The sequence below is a fragment of the Acanthisitta chloris genome, unplaced genomic scaffold (genome assembly GCF_000695815.1).
Source record: "Acanthisitta chloris isolate BGI_N310 unplaced genomic scaffold, ASM69581v1 scaffold6214, whole genome shotgun sequence".
Classification (NCBI taxonomy): domain Eukaryota; kingdom Metazoa; phylum Chordata; class Aves; order Passeriformes; family Acanthisittidae; genus Acanthisitta; species Acanthisitta chloris.
The window spans coordinates 34393-59644 of NW_008669748.1; the positions used below are offsets into that span (position 1 = coordinate 34393).

Here is a 25252-nt window from a genome sequence, read left to right on the forward strand (position 1 = left end):
CCTGTAAGTGATAAGAGCTCAGCTGAGAAGAGCAGTTTTCCCCCTCTCAGCCTACAGTACCTCTTAGAAAACTCTCTCTGGGTTTAAAACTGTCTGAAAGCAGATGCAAGACCTCATGAAAGAGGTGCTCACACTGCCTTGAGAGTGCCAGAGAAAAACAGAAGTCTTCCATGATTTACATTGCTAATAGTGAAGACTGATACTGCCTAGACCGTTGGATTTGTTTAGCAGCCCAAGCCTACAAACCCACTTCTTTGCTTATTTTCTTTGACTGTAGAGAAGCATATATGAACCCAAATACATTTACAGCAACTCCAGAGCAGGAACAGGTCAGTCATTACTGTCCCAGTGCTCTTGCCACAAGAGGCAGCACCATGCACAGCTCCTTACAGGCCAGAAGACAAGTTGCACTAGGAACAAGTTTTCTTTCTTACTTTGCAGCAGTGTGAGAAGATCTGGCATATGTATTCTTGTGTGTATCGAGACCTACTGAGCAGTGCCATGAGATGAGAAATAACTGTAGCATCCTGAAAACAAGTGAGAACAGAAAAAAGAGTTAACACTGTATTTCAGTACATTTTCTTCACAGTTTGTTACTGAAAAGAGCGCTCCTGATTCTGCACTTGGTGTTCTCCCCTCCACGGAAACGCGTATGGATGCACAACAAGTAGTTCAGGAGAGACTCTGAGGCATAAGTGACAGTTCTGAGCCAAATCCTCATGGGGGAAAAAAAGTAAAAAGTCAGTGGAAGTTAGGTACAGAACTTCTGGGATTTGTCTCCAGAATCTCTGTGACAAAGGAATAAAAGAATGGGGGGAAAAATAAACCAACTGCAAACATGGGCACTGAAAGTGATTAGTCCAGGAGCTGTCCCCGTATAGTGCCACTGCGAGTGTGACTGACTCACCTCCTCATTTCAGCTCCCACTGCAGAGAGCAGGGACAGGAATGAGGTGCCAGCCTGGACAATGGACAGTCCTCCTTGAATTCTGGGGCACTCACTTTCTAATCAGCTCTTGGGGGGTAATAATGTCAAACACACAGTGTATGTGTGACACTAATGACAGAGGATTCCAATTCATCAGCAAAAGAAAACCACTATACTCAAGTGGAAGGTTCCCTAACCCATGGCAGGGAGTGGAACTAGATGATCTTTAAGGTCCCTTCCAACTCACACCATTCCATGGTTCCATGATCAGTTCCCTTCTGGAAACATATCCAGTTACCTAAGCTCTGTGGTAAGTTACAAATATAATGTTTTAAAGCTTTCAGTTACTTCCCCCAGCACGTTTTAGTGGCTGCAACTGTGGTGGTATTAAAAGAAACAGTGGTCCCTTCAGTTTGGGAAGGGGTAAACTAAGTGACTTGCATGAGAAAAAGGGACTGGCCGGAGGAGGACTGGGTGAGTCTGTACCCCCAAAAACCATCGCTGTACTGGCCCTGCACGTGAAGTCAGGCTCTGTTCTACCTGCAGAATGATGAACTGCAACCCTGTGACGTGGAGAGGTGGGTTCAGGTGAGAGCAGAACCTCCCTGCTGCTCAGCTGCCCCTGCAGCTGCAGACACAGCTGCTCACCAGAGGTTTCACTTCCCAAGCACCTGGGAAATTTCCAGCCAGACTTTTTGACACTGGCTAAACAAACACATACAAGTCTCTGCTATTTGCATGAATATTTGAGATGAGGCAAAGCTTTGCAGCATCAATTTTTTATTTTCAATATTTTACATTTATTTCTACATACAATTATCACAGTTGTTCCATGCAGCTGTGCTGCCAACAATCCTGACTTCTCATTCTCACCCAAAAACAATGGCACAGCAGAGCCAAGAGAGACACTGAGAATAAAACCAACTGGTTTCCACTGCTTGTTTCTCAGTAACTGGCAAGGACCAACGTGCAACAGCCCTGACTGCCACTTCAGCATCCTACACAGAGCAAGTTACTTACTCACAGCTTTCTCCCAGGTACACCATGCCCATTTAATGCTCATATGCATAGGAAGAGCAAGGGACAACTACTCTCAGCAATACTACTATGGTCTGCCCAACAGCAGCTCCAGCTACTCTGCCTTTACACAGGGACCTAGACAAACATGGTACTTTGCTTTCCAACTTCAGCACCCAAAGGCCAGAAGGGCCTGGTGGTGCAGGGAAACAGTGAACACCGAATCACAGAATCCCAAAATGGGTCAGGCTGGAAGGGACCACAGTGGCTCATCAGATCCCACCTCCCTGCTCAGGCTGTGCCATCCCAGAGCACATGGCTCAGGATTGTGTCCAGATGGTTCTGGAATATCTCCAGTGAGGGAGAATCCACGACCATTCTGGGGAATCTGTTCTCAACTTCTCTGAGCTAAGGCAATCAAGCTGACAATGCACCCAGAATTCCTCTGTGGTTTAACACATTTGCCCCACTAAAACAGATTCTTGTCATTCTCTGTGAATCTCAGGCAGCTGAAGACATCAAACCACGTCAGTGTCCCACACAACACACGTATGTACATGCCAAGAGGCTGAGCACCTCAGACCAAGGATCCAAAGTCACGAGGGAAGGGGCAGAGAAAAGAAGACCTCAGCATTCAGAGCAGGGCAGCTTAAGAAAAAGGAGCTTCAAAATGTGAGATGGAAGACCTGAGATCTCCTGCAGGGAAATCCCTGACATGAAGCCTGGAGTATTCAGAGGCCTCACTATTAAAGCAACACAGACAATGTTCCCTCATCTCAGTTACATGGTTTTTCTCTCTACCTGATCTAGAAACCCACAGAACATCGCACAGTGTGGGGATGTCAGCAAGCAGCAGCTTTGCTTCTTGATTCTGCTAAAACACATCCAACCTGTACAACAATTTTGGTATGCATATCAGAAAAGAACCTAAAAAGAGTAAGGGCATGTGTGGACATTATGGACTTCAACTAAACACAAAAGAGTATTGTGTGTCAGCAAGAGGCTATGGGATTTCACTTTATTGTACTAACACCCAAGTTACAAAGGACCTTCCAAGCAATCGTATGAGTGAGGTTGAGTCTATGCTCATAACTGATAGTTCAAACAATGAGAATCACAAAGCCATTAAAATGTTGTCTGTTAACCAAGTAGTTCCAAGCAATTTATTACAAACATCTACACATTACACGTATTGTGACACAATTACTGCCCATCCAGACAAAGAGAATTAACAGGGTTGTGTTGACCTGCTTGGATGCAAAGACCTAATTCCTTCATACTCATTTTTACCACTAAAATAAAATTCCCAAGGTCTGTTCTTAGAACATTGCTTTGCAGCAGAGGATTACTGTTCTTTTTTCCAAGTCAGCCAACTGAAATGTTTATATTCACCCGAGTAACTCAAGCTCTGTAAACCAGAACTGAGTATGTTACAACTCTTGTTTTCAGAACACAGTTCAGACTGGAGAACACTCAGCCTTGCCCCTGGCCACAAAGCACCAGTGGGGAGGAAGGAGTGAGGCAGTAGGAGCTGACCCAGATTTCTGCGTCAGGAACAGCTCTCGCTCCTACACATGCAGCACGTGCTGCCACTGCTCACTGCACACCTGCTTCTCAGGCACTAACTCGTCCTGCTCACCCTGTTCTCCCAAGTCTTCCTCCAACCCTTCATCACCAGGTGATGTCAGCTTTTCCACCAAGGGCCTGCCCAGGAAGGAGGAATGCCTTTCAGCTGCCATCACCAGCTCACTGAAGCAGGGAAAGTGAGATTTCTGACGCTGCATTTCTCATGGTCTCAGCAGCACAGGCTCATCCTGCTGCAGAGCCTTCACTTCCCAAGACTCCCATCAGGACAGGCTCATTCTGAGTAGGGAACACATCTGCCTCCTCTGGCAAGACCAGGGCAGTAGCCACACACAGCAATATCTCACTGAAACTGTATCTGGGTCCCACTGGGGAAGAAGAATGGGATCACAACTGAGAACATCTGTCAGAAAACACGCAGAGTGCCTTCATGGGCTGGAGACATTTTCTGCCACTGAATCCATTCTTTTTGTTTTAAATAAAACAGCAAGAACTGAAGCTACAGTCAGAGTGAATCTGACATAGTGCTCGAATCCATCCAGCAAGCCAAACCACACCTACCACAGCTGGGGCTGGTGCAGATGGACAGAACACGTCCCAGTATAATCCTAGAGTCAAAACCCTGCACGTGTATAGCTGTATCTCTCTGCCTCTGAGGGGCTCAGCAGCTCCCCCAGGGCTGGAATGGTTTGCACTGTGGGCTCCCAGCCACCCTCAGCAGCTGGACCTGCTGGAGACCTCCACCCAGCCCAGGGCAATGCTCCCCTTCTCCCAGCAGGAAGAGACTGCTGGCACAGTACAGCTTTCATGCCTTGTTACTACTGCACAAGACTTTTCACTCCCACCATGTCTACAGGTATTAAAAAGACGTAATAATCTGCTTACAACTTACTGTGTACAGCAGATCCTCTGGAGTTACAGGACTGATGAAAATGGTGCGGAGACATCGCAGGCAAGCCTCGATAAACTTCAGATCTGGCGACAGCAATCCTACAAACGTGGGCAGAAACCACTACTCAGTTTCATCATCTTTGCTGATTTCAGTACTTTAGGAACATTCACTACCACAGGTGCACCAAGCCAGGAGTACCTTGCAGTAAGGCTGGGATAATGTGGCAGTCCAGGAGGGATTTGACGTTGTTCTCCGTGCCCATTGCCAGGCTGCCCAGGACCACGGCGCACTCTGCTCGCAGCTCTGTGCTGGAGGTCTCTTGCTGAAGTAAATACAGCAACCTGGAAAGAGAGGCATCTTTAGAGCAAAGCTCAGGTAAAGAGAAATTTTAAGTCTAGTTGAAAAAAGAAAATCTGAACCCTGCTATGTAAAGAAGATGAAATCCTTAACAGAAAGATGAAGACTGAGCGAAAAAGCAGATGAACACTTTATTCATCAGAACCTCTGGACACTGTTGTTCCTACAGAGGGGTTATGGGACAAAAGTAACACACTCTTTTTCTTGAAAATGTAGTGTCACAGCACTGATATGCAGGATGAGGTCTCTCAGGATAGCAGGAATATCCCAGATCCCAACCGCAGGAAACAAGTCTGCAACATGATGTCAAAGGGAAAGGGAACCTTGTGCACCTTCCCTAACACCTAGCACACAATTACCACTGTTGTGATGGTTGTTATCTTTGGCAAGGATTTTTTCTGGGTCGTGGTTGCAAAATAACTCCACCATCAAGCACGGGTATGGGGACTGGGAGCAATCTGAGCCTGGAACACTGAGAAATGATCACAGACAGACATAAAGGAAGGCCAGAAAAGTTTTACTGAATTGGAGCTAAACAGAATTTCTTCAAGTCTAAACCACATCTTGCCAAAAGCATACATTGGGTCTCAATCAATCTGGATTCTTCCTACAGTGCCAAGATGCTCAGGAGCCCTTTGGCATGTATTTCAGACTCATAGGTAGTACCTGAACCACAGCAGAGGTCACTGAAATTGAGTCATACAAAGGGCTCAGAGAGCAACCAAGTTCCTACCTCACATCAGCACAGAAGATAATCAATAAGGTTCACATGGTTCACAGCTGTGTTAGGGCTGGACAACCCTTGCCAGGAGGAATTCTCCCAATATCCAACCCGACCCTCCCCTGGCACAGCTTGAGGCCATTTTCCCTTGTCATGTGCTTGTTCCCTGGGAGCAGAGCCTGACCCCTCTGGCTGCACCTCCTGGCAGGGAGTTGGAGAGAGCCAGAAGGTCCTCCTGAGCCTCCTTTTCCCCAGGCTGAGTCCCCCCAGCTCCCTCAGCCTCTCCTCCAGACCATTCCCCAGCTCCATTCCCTTCTCTGGACACCTCCAGCATCTTGATATCATGTCCTAAAAAGACTGCTGTTTTCCCCAGAAGGACTGTAACAAATTCAAAAGCATCCTAAATTCTGAAGGTTGTTCTCTTCCAGGGAAAATAATTGCTATTTTCATTCCCATTCACACTCTGCACTTGGAACAGATGTTACAGCTCTGCTACTGTTAACGAGTGAAAACGAACCACACTGACTATAACCCATAGCCTTCCTATGTGTTTAAAATAGAAAGCCCTAACTAAGCTTTATAATTAGTGAAGACCAAAATTTAAGTTCAGATTTGACATACAATAAATTTTGGAAATATTAATAATATCCTTTTCTACATCTTCAAAACAAATTTGTGTTTCAGGTTAGGTTTTCTACAGAGTTGGAGATCCACATTGTAACATTTTCTATTTCTTTCTTTAGAAGACAGAACTGACACCAAGTAACACTGAAAATTAAGTAGTTACATGAAAAACTGTAAAATTACAAAGAGTTTCAAGGAGAATCTATATAATCACTAAAAATGAAACTGTATTAATAAATTCCTGTCAAACACTGAGGACAAAGACCACATCCTTCTATTGTCCCGTGGAACATCCTGGACGAGAATGCTGTTCCCAGGATCTATCCTAGACAAATCCAGCAGAGGTTTGTAATATATTCCTCCCATATATTAACATCACTAGGATAAAAAGGTACAAAAAAGGCAGGTACATGCCAAAAAAAAAGGAAGATTCTAATTTGGACTTTGGAGATTTAAAACTTATTGCTAAGGTTCATAGCCCACATGTCTTAAGAACAGGAAGCCTCTGCATAACCTGGACCCCTGACCCTGATCCCTTGTCAGCCAGACATTTGACTTCCAAAGCTGTGGAAATCCAGAACAGGGCTCTGCTAGAAGCACCACAACTCACTCTGGTAGAGCCCAAGAGCCTCAGGACAAACCCAAACCACAGAACAGATATCCTAAGCAAAACAGTGTCCGTGCTCTCGTGACACTTCAGTCTGTGATTCTGCAGCAAAGCTGAGGCAGGAAAGGAAATAAAGCTAATGGCAACATCTCACAGCATCCTCTGGAACATTAATCCAAGGATTTAAAATGCAGTATTTGGACTTTTGTCAAACTTCTACAAGGCTCCTCAAGATATTTTCCTCTAATGTTTATATAGAGCACAAGTTCTTCCATCTGTCCCTGCCCTTCTAAGGGCAACTAACTGAGGCCTCTCTCTCAGATGTCAGGAATGGTATCCAGGCAATCAGACCCAATGATGTAGGACAGCATCCAGAGAGACACTTCAGTGAGCTCCACAAACCACCACACAGGACACCAAAAATCAGGTCAGCTGGACGCATGACGTGCTCTGAGCAACTGGCTGCCACTCACCTAGGAAAACTATGGGTTGTCCTGAAGTGGAAAACTTCCAAAGAAAGCAGCTGCAGACCAAGTGGTAACTCCAGAGGCTTAGCAAGGAAGAGAAATAGCTGAGATGTCCATGTCTGGTGAGAAGGATCAGATGGGTGTGGTGCACCAGAGCTGCACACTCAGGCGCGACTTAGACCTCAGCCAGTCTGAACACAGACCTCGCAGCTAGCTAAAAATAACACTCCATCCCACGGGCAAGTGGTCACAAAAATCTCTGAAGTTCTTAAAATACCTGGGAAGGAGCTGAAAATCAGAACTCCATCAAGCCCCACGAGCAGCACCTGACAAAAATGCTCAGGGCAACAGTCTGAGTACTGGGAAGCTTAAGATACCTTTCACCAAAGTATGAGTGAGCAAGAGCTTTAACTCAGTCCTGGTTATCTGAGAATCTGCAATCAGAATGCACTACCTGCTGGAACGATCATGATGTTTAGCTCTGCCCTGGAAGATGTTCGTCTTTCAGTCTATTGCAAAATCTGCCGTGGAAACACCTGGCACAGACACCAGGGCAGGCCCTGCTGAGGTGTTTTATTCCCTGTGGGCCGACAGGATATGCCACAAAGCTCCTGCATGCACAGAGACTGACCTCTGAACATGCTGGACATCCCAGGACAGTCCAGCCCAAACTCTGCACTGGATCCATGTATGAGAACAGCTCGGACAAGATAGGCCATCATACATTTTTGTAAATAACTCCTTCTAATAGACTTTCAGCACTACTTTTCAAACATCACAGGAAGCAATCACTGTCTACAGACTTTTCCAAAGCAAGAGGTATCACTTTCAAAGTACCCTGAACAATTTCTGTACAATAGTATCTGAATTGGCACGTTAAATAGCTGTGGATTCTTACACACAAGGACTCAAACACGTGATTTTTTTAGCCAAAGAAATGTGTTCTGAAGTGAGATGTCACAGTCTCACTCCTGGAGGCTACAGGTTAATTCCAAACTTCCAGAGGCTGGATCCAAGGGGCCTGGGCTAACCCTACCACCTAAACCAAAGACAACTGCTGCTGAAATACTTCACACACCACAGACTGTACCTGTCAGCTCTCTAAAGAAGCCAAGCTGCAAGCTGAACAGTGTGAAAGGAGGACTCAGCTTCGAACTGCACTGCTGAAAATGTTCCAGCTGCGAACTGCACTGCTGAAAATGTTCCAGCTGCTTAAATGCCTGCAAAGGAGACAGCAACACACACCCCTGACACGTGGGGCACAGACAAACATGTCCTTATACAGTGCTGCAGGGAAGTTAGCTCAAAGCAAGCTTTTGCTTCAGGAATAAACCAAGGAGTCTCAGCTTACAGCTCCAGCCATTTATCCTGATGTTTAGACATCCTCCCTTACATTAACATTCTAGGAGTGTTCTGTATACATCACATGATTTTCATCCAATCTGATTTTTGTTCACTTAACTAAACCAAATATTGGAGAATTTTAATATCTCCTGAGCTGCAAGAGGTCTGACTCTTAACACCCACGTTTTCAATGACAAAGTAAGGACCAAGTTTCCTCTCACCTTTCTCTTCAGTACCATTTGAAAATAGCTCCCGCTCCTCTCCATGGAGCCAGCACTGTCTGACTCACTCCTTTACCGCTGGAATACTCTTGTCCAGCATTCAGCTCTCTGCTAACCCTTGGATGAGTTCCTACCTCAAGGTTCTCCCAACTCTCTCGAGTTGTTCCCTGCAGGGCAGGTGAAGCTCCTTCACCTAAACACGCAACCCACAACATTTGGGCACAGATTCCTACCCTGTGGAGTATATGGCACAGAAAATCCCAATGCCAAGTGCAGCCAAGAGCAGAACAAGGCCTCAGGAAAATGTCCTGACCTCATAAGGCAGCTCAAGAAGTTTGGACTGAACAGCTCACTAACGTGCACGACAGGCCTAGCACTGCTGAGTGCCTGAAAGCAAGCTGGTGACACCCAGGTGATGAGTGCCTCAGATGATGTGCACCACTGTGACTGGTACATCCACAACCAGCAGCAGCAGCCACACAACAAGCTGCTTTGGACACCTCACAGCTGCTGCAGGCAGCAGGGACACTGCATGGGACTGGGGGCACAGAATCAGAGCTGTAGGGAGCTTCTGGCACCCTCCAGGCACTGACCTTGCTCCAGGCAGGATCAGCAGACTCTGCACCACTGGGAGTTACTGTCCTGCTTGCTTTTCAGACTTCCACTGGAAGAGACTCATCGCCCTGTCACCCCCAGCAGCCTCAGCACTGCAGTGCTGTGGGGCAAGTCTTACTCTCTTCTACTCTGTGCACATCTCTCCTTTTTTAACTAGCAGAACAACACCTACCTTTTTGTCAAAGTTAGCTGGCTGTAATCACTGAGCTGCAGCAGATGTCTGGACAAACACCAACACAAGAAGCAGCAGAAGGATGTGACAGAAGGACAGAGGGATAGTTCTCTGAGAAGAGATCTGTTACACCAACTTGGCTTTTCACCTGCACCTTTACCTGCCCTGCTGGGGCAGAGCCACCTAAGTTCATTCCCTTCATCTCTTTCGGTAAGTTACATAGTTATCAAAGCAGCAGCCTTAGTTTCTTGGCAAACTCCAAAAGAACATCGCCCGAAGAACCTGACTATGTTTAACAACAAATTGAAACATAAAACTTCATGGGTGTCCACGCTGGTGTGCTCAGGGCCCTAAAAACAACTTCAAACCCCAACAAACTCTTACAGTTTTCACTTCCACAGACAACCCAACAGTGTACTGCCTAAAAGCCAAAATTCAGATGATGGAATGGATAAGGGTCCATCAGCTGTGCCTTTAAAATGTGCTCCAAAGAACTGGCAAACATTTTAAAACCCAGGACAAACAGAATCACTAATCAGTGACTTGGGGAAAGGTTCAAATTGGCTATATGAAGTCCTCTGAAGAGCACCTACCCAGAGACAGGCTTGTAGCTCTGGAAAGACACCACCGTGACACAGCTCCAAACAACTCACTTGGCAGGATAAGAGAACCATCAGTGGGAGGTTAGAAAACCATTTTTGGTAAGTGACAAGAGTGATTTAGTGTTTTTGTTAAAGGCCTCGGGTGGTTGGGATTAAGATTTGATTTTAAATCTCTCCATTCATTTTGAAGCAAAAGAATAACTGAAGCTCTTAATGAGAAACTCTCCCTAAAGTGGATTAGACTTTAAATACCGAGCTCTCAGCAATAACCAGATCAGCAATTCCTTGATTCAGTAAGGTTTTTGACAAAATAGCACAGGTCAGAGTTTTCACAGGTAACCACAACGTACAGGAGGACAGAGCTATGCTGTGCTGACTGGAATTTAACATTGCCTTCCAGCAGATGAAGGAAGAGGAGGAGAGGAAATCCATCACAGGCTTGAAAGACCCAAGTGGTGACTGGATTACACACCACGGAGTATCTCTCAGGGTACCCAAAAGTGGTCCTCAGACTTGCCACACTGACTTAGCAGAACTTAACTCGTGTCCATTTAACTGAATGTTTTTCTTTCCCAATTCCATCTCTGGGAGCCAAATACACCTCCGAGGACTGGGAGGCAGTAGCACTGCAGGCTAACTGCTGCCACATGAACACTGGTCAGTCACTTCAGCAGCTCTGGCAAGATGACTTAGAAAAGAACAATTTACATTTGAACTGAGGACTCAAACACCTTTCTGAGATTCAGGATGTTAGAGCAACTGAAAAAAGGCAATAAATACTGAACTTGGCCTCTGGAGAGGTGCCTGACATGGAGATAGATACAAAAGCTGCAGTATTTGTTCTTACAGAACTGATGAGTAAGGGAGCACACCACTCACTAGTCTGGACTCCCTCGGTCTCTCTCTAAAATGGGAACAACAAGAATCAGTGGGAGTTGCAAAAATCCCTTAGGGCCTGTGCTAAAAGAAATTCCTTAGACTTCTCATGATCTTCAACAGAGGTCCACTTCAATCCTTCCACCTCATGGGAAGTCTTCTCTCCACCTGTTTGTATGTGGTCAGAAAATAATCCAGCAGGTTCTGTAGAGGGGGTGTCCCCACCACTAATCCCTAGGGAATTTCAACGGCTGGCCTGGACACAGACTCAGTCTGCACATGAGAAGATAATCTCTGCAAATAAAACACATTTTGGCCAAGCCAGAAGCAGCTCTCAAGCAGGAAGGGCTGGGACCTGCTGCCACTCAAGCACAAGGATCAGAGGTGGGTGCCACACTGCTAGCCAAGGACTGCAGTGCTCAGTGCTCTCCTCCTCCAGTGCTGCAACCTGGCTGAAAAAGGCTGGAGGAGAAGAGGGGTGAAATGAAAGCTGCACTGAGCCACCCAGGAGTCAAGTTACCTGTTAAACCTGTACTAGTCCAGAAAATGTTACCATCAGCTGAAGCACGAAGGCAGCAATAAAGTGTGATCAATGGGTTTTAATCCTCTGAGGCAGGTGGGAAAAACAAGCAAATCATCTCAGATGTTTTTTTATATTTTTAAATTGCATTTTTAACAAACCCTTACACATTTTCTGTCATGAACTCACCAGGCAATTGGCTGAAGAACAGGATCAAGATACAACCACTTCCATCCATCATTAATATCAATGTCACAAATTAGATTTTATTCCTGAGCTGATAAAGTTTAATAAAAATTGCCAAGACTATTTTAGAGAATTCTATGAAATTCTAAATTAAAAGCATTACTCAACAGCCTGCTCTGCAATACATGAGTTTAACAGATACTTCAGGTCTCTCTCAGTTACATTAAAGAAAGTATTCAGTCAACTACAATCAAAGTTAAAACAAAAAAGTGCCTGTGATCTAAGGCTCATTATTCCAGACCTGTTGTGAATCAGTGAAAAGGAGAGTAGCAAAGGACATACCTTGGAACTGCTCCCAAAACAATCAAGTTGGCTTTTTGTTTGTTGTTTCCAATTACAGCATTTTTCATATCTCTGTAAATCCAGAAAGAAAAACAAACCCTGGTAAATGATGCTGAGGTACTGAGGGCTTATCTACAGAATTCACTACTTCCACGAAGGCTTAGCAAGCAGTTTGCCACATGTCCATGCTGCAGCTACCGACTGAGCAGTGCTCCAGGGCACTCAGCCCACAAGCGAACACCCCAGAGCCCTGGGACTGCACTACATCCCAGCTCCTGCAGGGAAGCACAAACCCAACTGTCTCACATGCACACCAGAGAGGGAGAGGACTTACACCGAGGCAAACTAGGTACACTGCTTCTGTGTGCCCACAGAGTCACTGAAGTAATTTAAAAACCCACTGTTGGCTGGGAAATCAAAGGTTGGTAATTTAAAGTATTAAATGAATATTCTACTGGGTGCAGGAAAAGATAAGCTAAAGGAAAAAAAGGAACAAGGAACCATCATCAGACTCCAGAGCTTTCACTCTTCTCTTCACCCCAGGCTGCCTTCTATGAATTTCCATAGGACACCTGAACATCTGTATGTCAGAATCTCAGGAATTAAGTGGAAACAGGAGCATTCTCCTGGCTGAGAGTTACTGCAAGGTTAAACACACTGAAGGGGCAGGGCAAGCAGTTTGGAAAGAACACCAAGAAAACGTGTGGCTTGCAACCTTGTAAATTCCTACTGTATCCTAAGAACCATCACCACTTCATAATTTCTTTGTTCTTCATATGAACACATTGAACATACAACAGCATCCAGGGAATCTGAGAGCAAACTAGCAACTTTGACCTGGGTTCAGAAAAATCAAGATGGCACATTTCTAGGAAGCTTTCTAGTTGCAGGGACCTCTAAGAGTAGAGGATAAAAAGAGACCAAATTCAAGCAATTCTTTATCAACAGAAAACCAAAACTAGATTGATTATAGTGTTAGCAGCTGCAAAATTCATAAATTAATCACTATGCCCATAGTTCATTCAAGTAATATGGGAGCTTTAGTGGTTGCACATTTTCCTGTCACTGTATCACTCACCTGCTACCTGCAAGTGTTAAGAGATGAAGAGAGGCCTGTTCTGAGATCCTCTGGGACCCACTGAATGTGCATATTCCACTGCAATGAGCCATTGTCCCAACTGCCCCACGTTTAACAACTCACTTCACTAGTTCCAAAAGCTCCTTCACCAAGGCAGGCAACATCTGGACTGGCATAGACAAAGCCTTTATAAACATTGAAGAGCAAAAGGCAATTGCCTGTTCCTCCTGAAGTGTCTGTCTCTGTGACTCAGCCTCCCTTGCACACCTCACCCAGCCACAAAAGAGTGCTCAAGGGATTTTAAGCAGAGGCTAAATCCTCGAGTTTGGCTGTGATCTTGGAGCTCTGACAAAGGAGCAGCACTAGAAGGAGTTGATCTGCAGCTCTGTGCACCTCCTAACCCAGGCAGAGTCAGGAGAACCATCAGTGGACAGCAGTGTGTCCAGGCAGCACACAGCTCCACAGAGCTGAGCACCAGCAGCAAACCCTGCACCTCTCTGCTGTACCTGCCCTATGTCTGGTACCTTCACACCACGGGCAGGAGGTGCAGGGAGGGAGTAAGGGCAGAAGACAGACTAGGCTGGAAGCCCAAGGATGTTTAAGGACTGGACTTGAGCATTTCACTGAAGTCTGTTTCTATGCTGAACACTTGACATGAAAGGCAATTTCTCAAGGTCTTTAAAACACAAGAGTCTGTCCAAACCAGTGGCAGAAGCAACATGCAGATGCCCCAAAGGAATAATGAAAACTGTACCAACAGACATGCTAGGTTCAGGCACTGAACTGCTCAGGCCACTCTGGAAAATGTCCCTCCTTGGCATCCTCAGGCCCCAAAGCCTTCACAGTACATTTTAAACCTGAGACTTGATATTTCTGCCTACATTTATGACAGTGCAATAAAGCAATTTACATGAGAAAACCTTTCAAGGAGGAATAATCCAGGCTGCCAACAATAAAACACAGCAAAGCGATCCTCTCTAAGCACTTAGCAGTATTGCTTCCAAGTGCTAAACCAGCTTTTTCCATCTTATGGCTTCTTAAAGAGATGAGAATGTGGTTTCACCAGTCCAATGCTGAGAACACTCAGCTTTAAGTTAAGAAACAAATTAGCCTGGAAAAGCACCAGGACCGATTTTCTTCCTATAAACTCGAGAAAAGAGGAGAAAATTATGGAGTGAGGTTTATCAGCTCTAGTAATGTTTTGCACCATTGCAACCCAGAAGCAACCAGTTCAATTAACTAGCTACAAATAAAATGCAATGCCTGCTAGTTTTTAAGTGTATTAGCACAGCATGAGTGTTTAAAGCATTTTAGGTACACTGAACTCACCAAAAGAAAATAATCTAATTTCCATCCAAATGCAGCTCAACAAGAGTTACAAGAGCGACTAATCTGTGTATGAAGCTCTGGCTTTATCCTGATGTTTAAAGGCACCAGATAGAGCTGATTCAAATAAGCAAAAAGCAATATTAAATATAGTAATTTGCAAGGAAAATATGACTTTGGAATTTCAATAGTTCCTAGCCAATAAAATGTGATATTATTAAATGCCTAAGTCCTGAGAAAATTACCATTCTAGTGTGTCAATTAAAAGTGTTGTAGAAGCAAGTTAAAGTGCTGAACTTTATCCTAAACAGAAATTACTGAAGTTCAACGTCTTCAAGAAGTTGATTCTATGTTTGGGACTCCTCCTGCAAAACAGAAACCCAACGAAACCGAAGGGTGCAGTTCTCTGAACTGCTGGGAGCTCAGTCCCAGCTGGGACAGAACAGATCTCTACAGCATCCCCCCAGAGCCTCCACACCTGCCCCTCCCTGCAGAGAGGTCCTGAGAAAGCAGCATGGATACAAGGACACCTCCCAGAGAATGGGGGTCTCCCTGCTTTTGAAATGCAGTCAGTCAAACACAGACTGAAATAACACAATTCCTACAGAAGCCCTGGAGCTTTCCTGTGTCACCTTCTAGCACAGCAACGCACACACAAGGCAGACTGGCTTGCTGAGGAAGCAGCCACAGGAACCACACAGAGGAGGAGGAAGTAAACAGCCTGCAGCATATTTCCTCATCTCAGGGCTTTTGAAACAGAGCAGGGAAGTTTAAGAGGTTCCTAGACAGAGAAGGACATCCAGCACGAGATGCACACTAGGCACCTCAGGCCAACGGTTTCACTTCCAGTCTGAAACAGTTACAGGAGATTCCAAGACTCTGATGCAGACGGAGGAAGCTCCCAACACAAAGCACTGTCAGGACAGGAGATTTCTCTCCCAGAGCCTGGCCAAAGTCACCAACAATGCAATGACGCAGAGCAGCACTGGGGAACGCTTTCCAGAACTCACAGAGCAAACACCCCAAGAGCTGAGGTGCTGGACTGGCAGCTGACACAAGGACACAGCTCAAACAAAACCCATCTGCCCCAGCTCCAGGGGTTTCTAAGTTTCACTATCACACAAGTCAGTGGTCCCTGGGTTGGCTGGACTCCAGTCAGGAGCTCACTGTGGGGCTAAGCTTTGGACAATCACACCTTTATAGCTTTTGTCTCTTCCTTCTCCCTTCCTTCCACTCTCCCATGTCAAGGGACAGAAGCAAAGCAACAACAGGAGTTAATGACAAATTTTGCCAGTTGAAATGTGTCCATCACTATAGTGACAGAACCAATTCCTAAGATGGACACGACCATGGCTTGAAGCCTTTTGCTGCCCCTTTAGCAGGGAGGGTGTTTGTACTCACACGGGTGCTAGTCCAAACAAGTGAACAACTTGCTGAAAACTCCTGCCAACTCAAGCAAAACACAGAAGTCATAAACCAGCTTGGGTTTAAGGTTAATCATCAAGTTGGGAAGAAAAATTTCAGGATTTCCAATCCCATTCAAAAAGTATCAGTTGATGCAATGTGAAAAGCGATTATAGGGGAAAGAACAAGCAGCACATAGAGACAATGTTACTCAACTCCCTTGAATTTACTTGCAAACTGCAACACAATTAACATAAGGTGCAAGCTAAACAAGCTCAGCATTACACAAAACCCCTCAACCCATGGCTGTTCTCAACCTTAATTCTGTAGTCTCAGAGCATAAATTCAACGTGCTGTAGAAAAGTAGCATCTGGCTACAATTACAGCACTGCAGAACAGCGAAACTGAACACACATAATGCTCCAAGTGATCATTCAATCCATCTCCTCCACATCACAGAGCCACAGGAACCACGTGAGCTACCCGAGGTATCCTCTTTGGAGAGCCGACTTACCTTATCACAAGTTTTCTTGCCAAGGAAAAGGTACCAAACAGAAAGGTAAGCTGCTCCAGTGCTCTGTGCCTGCAGCTGGAGATCCTGACAGCTCACTGCTGCCCTGAGCTCACAGTGCTCACCTGGCTGGGTGTGGGACAGCCTCACACCTCTCACACCACCCCTTCACCTGCACGGCAGTGCTGGCCTCACGCTCAGCACATCAAGCTCTCTGTGTCTTTGGCTGCAGGCACGACTCAAGCTCCTTTCCTGCCTCTACACAGACTGACAGCAAGGGAGATGCTGCTTTTCCCTCCTCTCCCAAGCATGCTGTATTGCCTCACCCTTTGCACTGTCCTGCAATCGTGCTACAAGCTGCATGACAACACTAATGGACTGAAAATTTGCCTAGCTCAGCCTTAATAACAGTGGAGCTCAGATGTAAAACGCCTCAAGCTGGTGGAGAATGAGAGCTCACCTCGTTTTTATTATGTCACCTTTTACACTAAAAAAGGAAAGCCAAACCAACCAAACCACATAAACCACAGCTAGAGCTATGCATTACCAGCATTTCAATTTCTGCATCAATCTCTGCTGTTTAAATAAACAAGGTCCTGATAGTAAAGAATTACCCCAAAAGAGGAGTGGGCAAAACAGCTGCAGTTCAGCAGAACTCTCCGAAACTCTCAGCCCCAGAACATCCCCTGCTACAACACCAGAGCAGCAAAACACTCCTTTTACTGCTCTCCAAACCAGCCAAACCACATGAAAAGCACAGCCTCCACCACTGCTGCTTCAAGTGACCCAAACCATCAAATACAGGCAACTGAGTTACTCCTTTTTTAAGGTCTCTATCTGCCCCCAGGGGTGCTTCCCCCCAGGATGGAGCACTGCCTCCAGCATTTAGCAGTATGTCCCACAGCTGAAGAAAAACGTCAATGCAATTTCACTAAGCAAAGAGGCACCCTGTAACACTCCATTTTCATAGCACTGTTCTTCACTCACTGCCCCTTTATTTCAAGTTACTTTTGCCCACTGTCCCGTTTTAAGCCCACCACTCATTCTCTGAAGAACGTTGTCCACCACAAGTCATCCACATGGAGAACTCACATTTCATTCAATACAGGAAAGTGCCTTAAAATGGCCTTGCAGCACCTGCTTGGCTGTTCCAGATGTGAGACTGTGACGTGTGGCACTGCCTACTGCACCTCAGAGCCCAGCAGGCACTGAAGGGTCACCAGACCCTGCTCATCTGACATAGCCACTACAGATTAGAAAGCTACTTCAGTGTAATTATCTAAAGTGTGACATGGAGTAGAGCCTCTGGTTTGTACCTCCAAACAGCTATCAGCTAAGATGATGTATTGGCCTTAATTTCCTCTCTCAAGTGCGTGTTACTAAGTGTTCACTAGGCCAGAAGCTCTGCAATATCTATATCCAAACAAACTCTCATCCTGGGGTTTCTGGATGCTTCAGGCAACGCATGGCTGATGCGTGTTCTAGCAAGTAATTTTACCAGCTAGCCTTGCTGCTGCTCCACAATTGCCAGAGAAAGCAAAACCTCTCACCACACTTAAACCGACAGCTCAGCACCAGCAGTACAACATACACACTAAAATCAGCTTCATCATCTGCTACACAAATTAATTGGTAAACAGAGTTCTGTCCTCTGAATGTTACTAGAAATGCCAACCCTTTGCAGGGAGTTAACCCACAGGAACACAGCTCCATGCTGCAAACAGGAAATGAGCTCTTTCCAGAGGTAAATAAATTCAGTGTCTTTTAATGCTGATTCCGATCAGTTTGAACTGGCAGCTTGGAACCAAATCAGACTCTGAACAAGAAGAATCACAAACTCAGTAGCATTGCTGATTTCGTGGCAGACATCCCCCAAGCTCAACCTCCAAATTCAGTCCTGACACCACCCCACAACCCCCAAAGGGATTTCTGCCTCAGCTGCCTGCAGCATTTTGCTCTCCCTGAAGGAACACACCTTGCACGTGTCTAACAGAGCAGAAAGGGCAAGGGAACCCGGAATGACCCGGGAGTATACAGCTGTGCTCAGCCTGAAGTTTGCTGCCAAGTCACACCTCAGGATTTGTGTGACCAATACTGCCTTCCTGCAGCTCCCTCAGCCGGTCTGACAGAGCTGTTCCTTCTCCCTCATCCCACCTGCAGACAAGATCATCAACAGCAGCAGTGTCACCACGCTGAGGGTGCTACCAAGAAAGGGATTTTGGAGAAAAGTAGCTTCACGTCCACCTGAAAGGCAGCACTGAAACAGACTCCATAACCATCAGTCACCTCTCCTGGGCTCAGAGTGGAAACTGCAAGGCCTGAAATATTAAACAGCCCCACTGGGCTGAGGACTGCCGGCCAAAAGTGATAGGCATAGCTGAAGTTTAGAGTACTCCAAGTATTAGACCAGAAGTTGCAGTGCACAACAATTTACCTGCAAAAGAAACTATAATTATCCCAGTACCACTTGCTGAATGCTTAGAAAGACCATGATAACCTCAGAGATAATCCCCCAAGCCTTACCAAATCATCCAAGAGCTTTGCTTTGGTTTGTCACTAACAAATGCCCAGCCAGACTCCTCAGCTAACCTCTGGAAAGGCTAAGCCAACAAATGGAGTAGTGCTCCCAGCACCACCTCAACCTGCTCGAATTTCTGCCAGATCCTGCAGCCTACAGAACAAGCTTCCCAGCTCCAGGCCACAAAGAGCCTACACTGCAGTGCACGAAGCATCAATACCAGAGACTCAGGAGCCTCTTCCCCCAACCCGAGTGACTCTGCACAAAAACAATGCTGCAAAAAATTACATCACTTCTTCTGAGCCACTTAGACCTCAAAATTGCAGAATATGCATTTACTACTGTCTAGGAGACCACAGAATTGACCAAAAATGTATAGGGCCAAAGTATAACCAGAACAACCCTCAAAGGACTGCTCTGTTTCCACAGGAGCCAAGGAATATGCAAAACCAAAACCACAGCTCCTGCAGAAAATTGAGGTTCAGAGGTGCCCACTGAGGGACTGAAAATGTGTCTGCAGCTGCTGGGAATGCAGTGTGGGAACAAGTGCTCCTCCTCACTCAGTGTTACAGAGGAGGTTTGCTTAACTGACATGAACAAGAAGCACAAGTAGTCTCTTCATAACAGTCTGATGGGAGTACCTGTTGCTCTGTTAGAATTATTAGCTGCCTTTTGTATCTCACACAGCTTTCCCTGCAGGTATGTGTGGAGCACTGCACTGCTGCTCACTCCAACTGCCACGGCTGAGGAACACAGGGCACCTACACAGCCTGGAACATTTACTTCAAGAATACAAAAACAAAACAAGTTGGCTGTAAAACACTCACAGTTTGAGGTGCTCCCAACTCATTTCAAAGCAACTGATCACAGAAGAGACGACAGGTCCCAGGAGAGAAGGGTTACTACTTAAAATACAAGGATATATTTTTTGGTTTGTGACTGCCTCTGATACCTTCTGTTTGAAGAGGGCAGAAACCACCAAGCAGCACAAAACATCTTCAGTCACACACAACTGCCAGTCCCCTGTCCCTCAGAGGAGATTTAACACACCTTACTTTGCATTCAAGGACCCACTGCCAAGGCAAGCCCAAATCTATCTTGGTTGTACTGAAATGTCCATTCAGAGCCTTCAGAACCCTGAGCACAAGCACTAACCATGGCAGCACTGTCAGCCTAAGCCTGCAGAGACCCCAGGGACAGAGTGCCTGCAGGTTCTGACCTCTATGCCAACTATGATCCCTGCCTTACCAGCAACACGGATCCTCACACACCCATGACCACACTGCATGGAAGGAAGGACTGACTCCAAGCAACACAGTGCAGGGATGTGTAGTGGTGTTCCTAGCACAGCACCAGGTGTGCTCCCTGGGAAAAAGGAGGGTGCTGTTCACACACACTTAGGAATTGCTCTTTCAGTACCAACTGCCATTTCTATAGGATGTTTCTCATTGTCCTGAGAAACAAAACAAACACACAAGTTAGGAAAATGATTGTCTAGTCATTCCAGCTGGCCATAAAAGACAGAATCAGCAGTAGCACAGAACTGTCAGTGCACCACAAAGAAGATAATTCACAAGTCGCAATAGATGACACCCTGAGTGCTGAGAACAGCCCCACGAGGAACAGTTGGGACCTTGAGGAAGCCAGATTTGTCAGCAAGAACACTCCTTCCAAACCCAGCCTTGAGAGGGCATCACACAGCTCCCACAGAACGACAGGCTGCCACTCTGGGGCACCAGGCTAAATGCTAGCATGACAAAACATCTCTCAAAGAACCCCCAACCAGCAAATAGAAGGCAAAAACAGCTATCAGTCTTGCATCCTGAGCTAAGGAGTGGGTGAAAAGCAAATGAGAGTCTAAGTATCACAACCCAGAATTGTTTTTAAAAAAATTAATAGACACTGCCACACTGCACAGCACAGAATGATGTTGCAGTAACCATATGGAGACAAAGGAAGCTCTCACAACAACACAGGAATGTGCAGAGCCATCTCTGTTCTGCTCCCCTGCCAATCACAGCAGGACATTTAAGAGAACCTCTGAGAGACCAGAGCATTAATCCCCTGCACTGTCTGTCTCAGGCAGTCCATGCACTGCCAGCACGAACTGCACTCCAGAACTGCACACCTGACAGGAATGCTGACCTTGCACAATGCAGGCAGAGCACACTGGAGAAAATCTGAGCTGCAGTACAGTAGGTAGAAGATGAACAGCTTAGACGAGCACCTCAGCAGTCACAAAGCAAACCTGCAGAGATCTCTCCAGCATAAGCATGACCACAATGTAGAGCTGAAGGAAATTCTTCAGCTTGCTCATCTGTAAAGGCAGTAAAGATCATACAGGTGTGGGTGCAGAGATGGGCCTGACCACTTCAGTCACTGCCAGGTGCTGTAAAAGGCAGGAGGCATCCCTGTGTCAGTCTCAACTCTTCAAAAGCTGCACTGACACTCATGATGGACTGGCAGGCACTCACAGTTCTCCCCTTCCCGTGCACTATCAACACCCAGATGAACATGACAGAAGTGATGTGAGCAGAAGTCCTGCAGGACACTTGACATTTTGGAATCAGATCAACAGAACCACATGCAGCAGCACTGGACCATGGGGAAATGGTTCCTGTTTTCCCACTAGGAGGAAAAGCAAAAAGCTCCTATCCCAGTAAAGTTTCAGTGCCTGAACAAAATGAGACCCTGAAAACCACCTCTCTGAAAACTCATGGGAAAGAAAGGAAGAGAAGATATTTTGATCATTTAAATACTTTTGGAATATGTAATTAAAAGCTTTCTCAAGTTACAAGATGAAAACTGGACTGGCATGACTTTCAAGTTCAAGGACTTAGCTCCATCTTGCCCTTATCAAACCTCATTCAGAGGTTGGGTCTCATAAAAATCACAAGGATGCAATTAAAAAAAGCCCCAAACTCAAGTTATTCATTCAGCATGGGAAGAACAGGACTACTGTCACTGAAGACAATCTGCAGAAACAAAGCCTCTTACGACAGCCTATTTTCTGATCCTTGATATTCATACAGTTCCATCAATCAAAAAAAAAAAAATCTAGGTCATCAGTATTCCCAGCCAGGATGCAGAAAAAAAAACAGCACATGTTAGGAAACAAAGATTTTCTGCAAAGGATGCAGCATAGCTGGTAAAGCTTCTGACAGGCACTTCGGGAAGAACTTTAATCCTTTCCTACTCCACCCCAAATATCAGTTCATTCCAACTTCAATACCTGTGCAGATACCCTGAAGACAAAGGAGGAAGGGAAAAGCAGTGTTTTTGTGCCCAAAGTGAATCCTGGACTGACAGAAAATGTTAATACCTACACTACTCTAAATTCTGCTTTTTACACATGTTTCCGCACCCATCCACTCCAAACCCACCACATCTGCCACTGAGGACTGGCCCAGCACCAGCACAGATACACTCTCAGCATTAGGATCTTAACCAGAGCATCAAAATTAAGGATTACCATCCAAATCTGCCCTTTGGAAGATACTGTGAAATCAAGTGTTTTTTTCTTGTCTGTAAGTACAGGAAAAGCCTCTCAGCATAGAATCCACTGACACCCACGGGGAAGATGAAGAATTTCAGATGTTAGCTGAGACTAAGGTGTGCCCAAAACTTCTGTTTCTGGGAAATCAGTTATACTTCAAAAGATATGAATAACACATGAAAAGACAGGGAAGGGATTACCAAGGGTTGTGGGTTCCAGTCCTTTGAAAAGAAAGGAGAGCAGGGAGGGAGCACCAGCCAGAGCTCAGAGCATCTGCCAAGGAGAAAAGAGGGGCTCAGTCACCCCACTGGGACACAGGATGAGACACATCCTTGCCCCAGGACCACCCCACGAGCCCCTAGGAGGAGTGGACCAAGAAGGACAAGGGATGGAACCAAACCCAGACTCTCCTACGAGGAAGAGTTAAGCACCTGTACCACAAGTTTCTATACAGGCAAGGGGATAACCTTCCTCCAAGAAAGCTTCCAGGACAGTTTAATGCATACTGTGTTTTCCACATGTTTTAAGGGGACACTAATCCTGATGCACTGCACCTGAGGTACCTTCAGAACAACTGCTACTGGAAAACACCTCAGATGGTGCTAAGCAGTACAACCAACACCCTTGGCTTTCACATCCACATGGTCCTTGCATGTCTCCTGGGGTTTTGCTAGACAGCCACAGCCAGCAAGTGACTGTCTTCCCCATCAACAGTCAGCCCTGGGCAAGGACTTGTTTGCCCCTTTGCTGTGTGGTTCTCATGGAAAGCTCATAGCCCAAGGACAACAAGGAAACAACCAGAGCTCTGCAGCAATTCCACTGCCTGCTCAGCAGGGCAAGTCTTTTAGTTGCTGCTGCAGTCATTACCCCTAACCACTGGCATGCAACAGGAGTACTGAAATATAATTTGCATCCAAATTAATTTCTGTGGAAGCATTTTCTTTCAGCTTGAAGTTCCCATGGGGAGACAGAAGCCAAGCATTAGAACAATAAAAGCCACCCCTGCATGGCAGCAGGGAAGAGCAAGCAGCAGGTACACTGACTGGGCAGTGGAGTGAGAGAAAAGAGTCTCCACAGCCCTGGAAGAGGAGCAAAAAGTGGCCAAAAGAAAGAACTGTATCCAAAAATTTTTCCACTGCTCACAGAATGTTTAACCTCATTTCTGCCAACTGGGAGGCTGCATGACAAACCATGTGCACTACGGAGTGAGAGGCTGCTAACAACACTGTCATGTTAGCATTAAGCTTTTCCAACCAGACCTCTCGAAAAAAGACAGGAAGAGCTTCTTGCCCTTGACCTACAACTGCAGTGGGATGGAGTACCCTTGGCTATGCAAAACCCCCAGCCCACGTGTGTTTCAGGTGACTTACATGACACCTTGCAGGACTTTTTGGGGGTCGAGGTCAAACAATCTGTCCACATAGTGGCGGCTGCTGGCTGTTACCTCCTGCAGAGAGAAAACAAACACACCCTTAGGGATCCATTCAGACTGTGGCAGGCAAAAAACTGGCTAATGCAGCAGCAAGTCTACAAAACCTCTCAGGCAACAGAGGCAGCAAACCCACAGAATGCCATTTAAATGTGCAGTGTATTACTGCTGGGCAACTTTCACACACAGACTTAACCCTGTGTTCAAATGTCACCTAGAGAAGATGAGGTACCTGACGTAGATAACAGCGTGGCAAGTGTCAAAGCAAGTTAACAGAGTCAGTTATCAGCAATGCCTGAAACTGCAGCTTTGTTATACTTAATTACTACACGGAATAAACATGAACTCCTGCCATAGAAAGTTTCTAGGAGCAGTTAGTGCTGCTCAAGGGCCAACCCCACAGACAGGGGCCAGCCCCAGGGACAAGGAAGCTCAGAACAAGCCTTGTTTCTGCACCTCACCTCAGCACAACACATCTACGTGTTCCAGGGCCTGTCCCACACAACCTCCGCACAGACAGCAGCGCAGGACTGCCCAGAACATTCCCAGTGTGCTTTACAAGAGAAAGCAAACTCTTCCCCTCAGCAACAGGACCATGCTTGTAAGCCACACACTTATGCACCACTGATTTGCTATTCTGGAGATGGTAAGCATTCCATAAAACAAGGGTGGGAAAAGGGAAGGGAATTCTCCCTCCAGGTTCTCAGGAACACATGCCAAGGTGCCTTTCCATGAGCTCACTTCCTCTGCTTCTTGCCAGCTCACCTTTCATTAAGCTTTTCCCACTTATGAGTTTTCCTTGAGAAAAGCTATGAGTATTGAAAACTCTTCCTTGCATCAGCTCTGGGGCTGAACCTGCTCCTGCTTCCCCACCCAGATGTCAGAGGCAGCAGTAGCTTCTTGCCTGTAGTCTCAGGCAGCTGAGAGAAGAATCATCCCAAGGCAGCAGAGCTCCTTTGTCTCCAGGAGCACTACTAAATTCTGCCACGTAAATTCTACAGATAAAACCTCCACCATACAATGAAAGGCAATATTTTTGAGAGCAGCATCAGACTTTCAGCACTCTGACCTATGTATTTACCTGGAGAAGTCTCCTAGACATCAGAGATCCCACAGCTTTCTGTTCTACAGTATCCTGGCTCCCACCCTACCAACAACAGGTCTGCAGTATGTAGAATCATGGGATTTTAGGGGTTGGAATGGAGCTTAGAGATCATTCAGTCCATGGGCAGGGACCCCTCCCACCAGAGCAGGTTGCTCAAGGCTCATCCAACCTGGCTGTGAACACTGCCAGGGTTGGGGCAGCCACAGCCTCTCTGGATATCCCACGTTGGATATCGCATGTCCTGTGACATTCCTGGATGTAAAACGCCTCTTAAAAGGGCACTTACGTCCAGGCAAACAAGTTTCCGGGCA

The 25252-nt window shown here is 46.1% G+C and overlaps 1 protein-coding gene across 3 annotated transcripts in view; it reads right to left on the minus strand.

Annotated features, from left to right (window-relative positions):
• Positions 1 to 23860, minus strand: part of ARMC8 (armadillo repeat containing 8) — a 47838-nt gene extending 23978 nt beyond the window's left edge. The window contains exons 1-5 of one of the 3 annotated variants that reach the window (XM_009073424.1): positions 23778 to 23860; positions 12075 to 12146; positions 4619 to 4761; positions 4421 to 4518; positions 435 to 527 (exon numbers count right to left, since the gene is read on the minus strand). In XM_009073424.1, the coding sequence (XP_009071672.1) occupies positions 435 to 527; positions 4421 to 4518; positions 4619 to 4761; positions 12075 to 12142 (402 nt within the window). In that variant the 5' untranslated portion in view covers positions 12143 to 12146; positions 23778 to 23860. The remainder of the gene's footprint in view (positions 1 to 434; positions 528 to 4420; positions 4519 to 4618; positions 4762 to 12074; positions 12147 to 23777) is intronic. The other 2 variants (XM_009073426.1, XM_009073425.1) reach the window with 2 other exon arrangements.
• Between the last annotated feature and the right edge of the window lie 1392 nt (positions 23861 to 25252).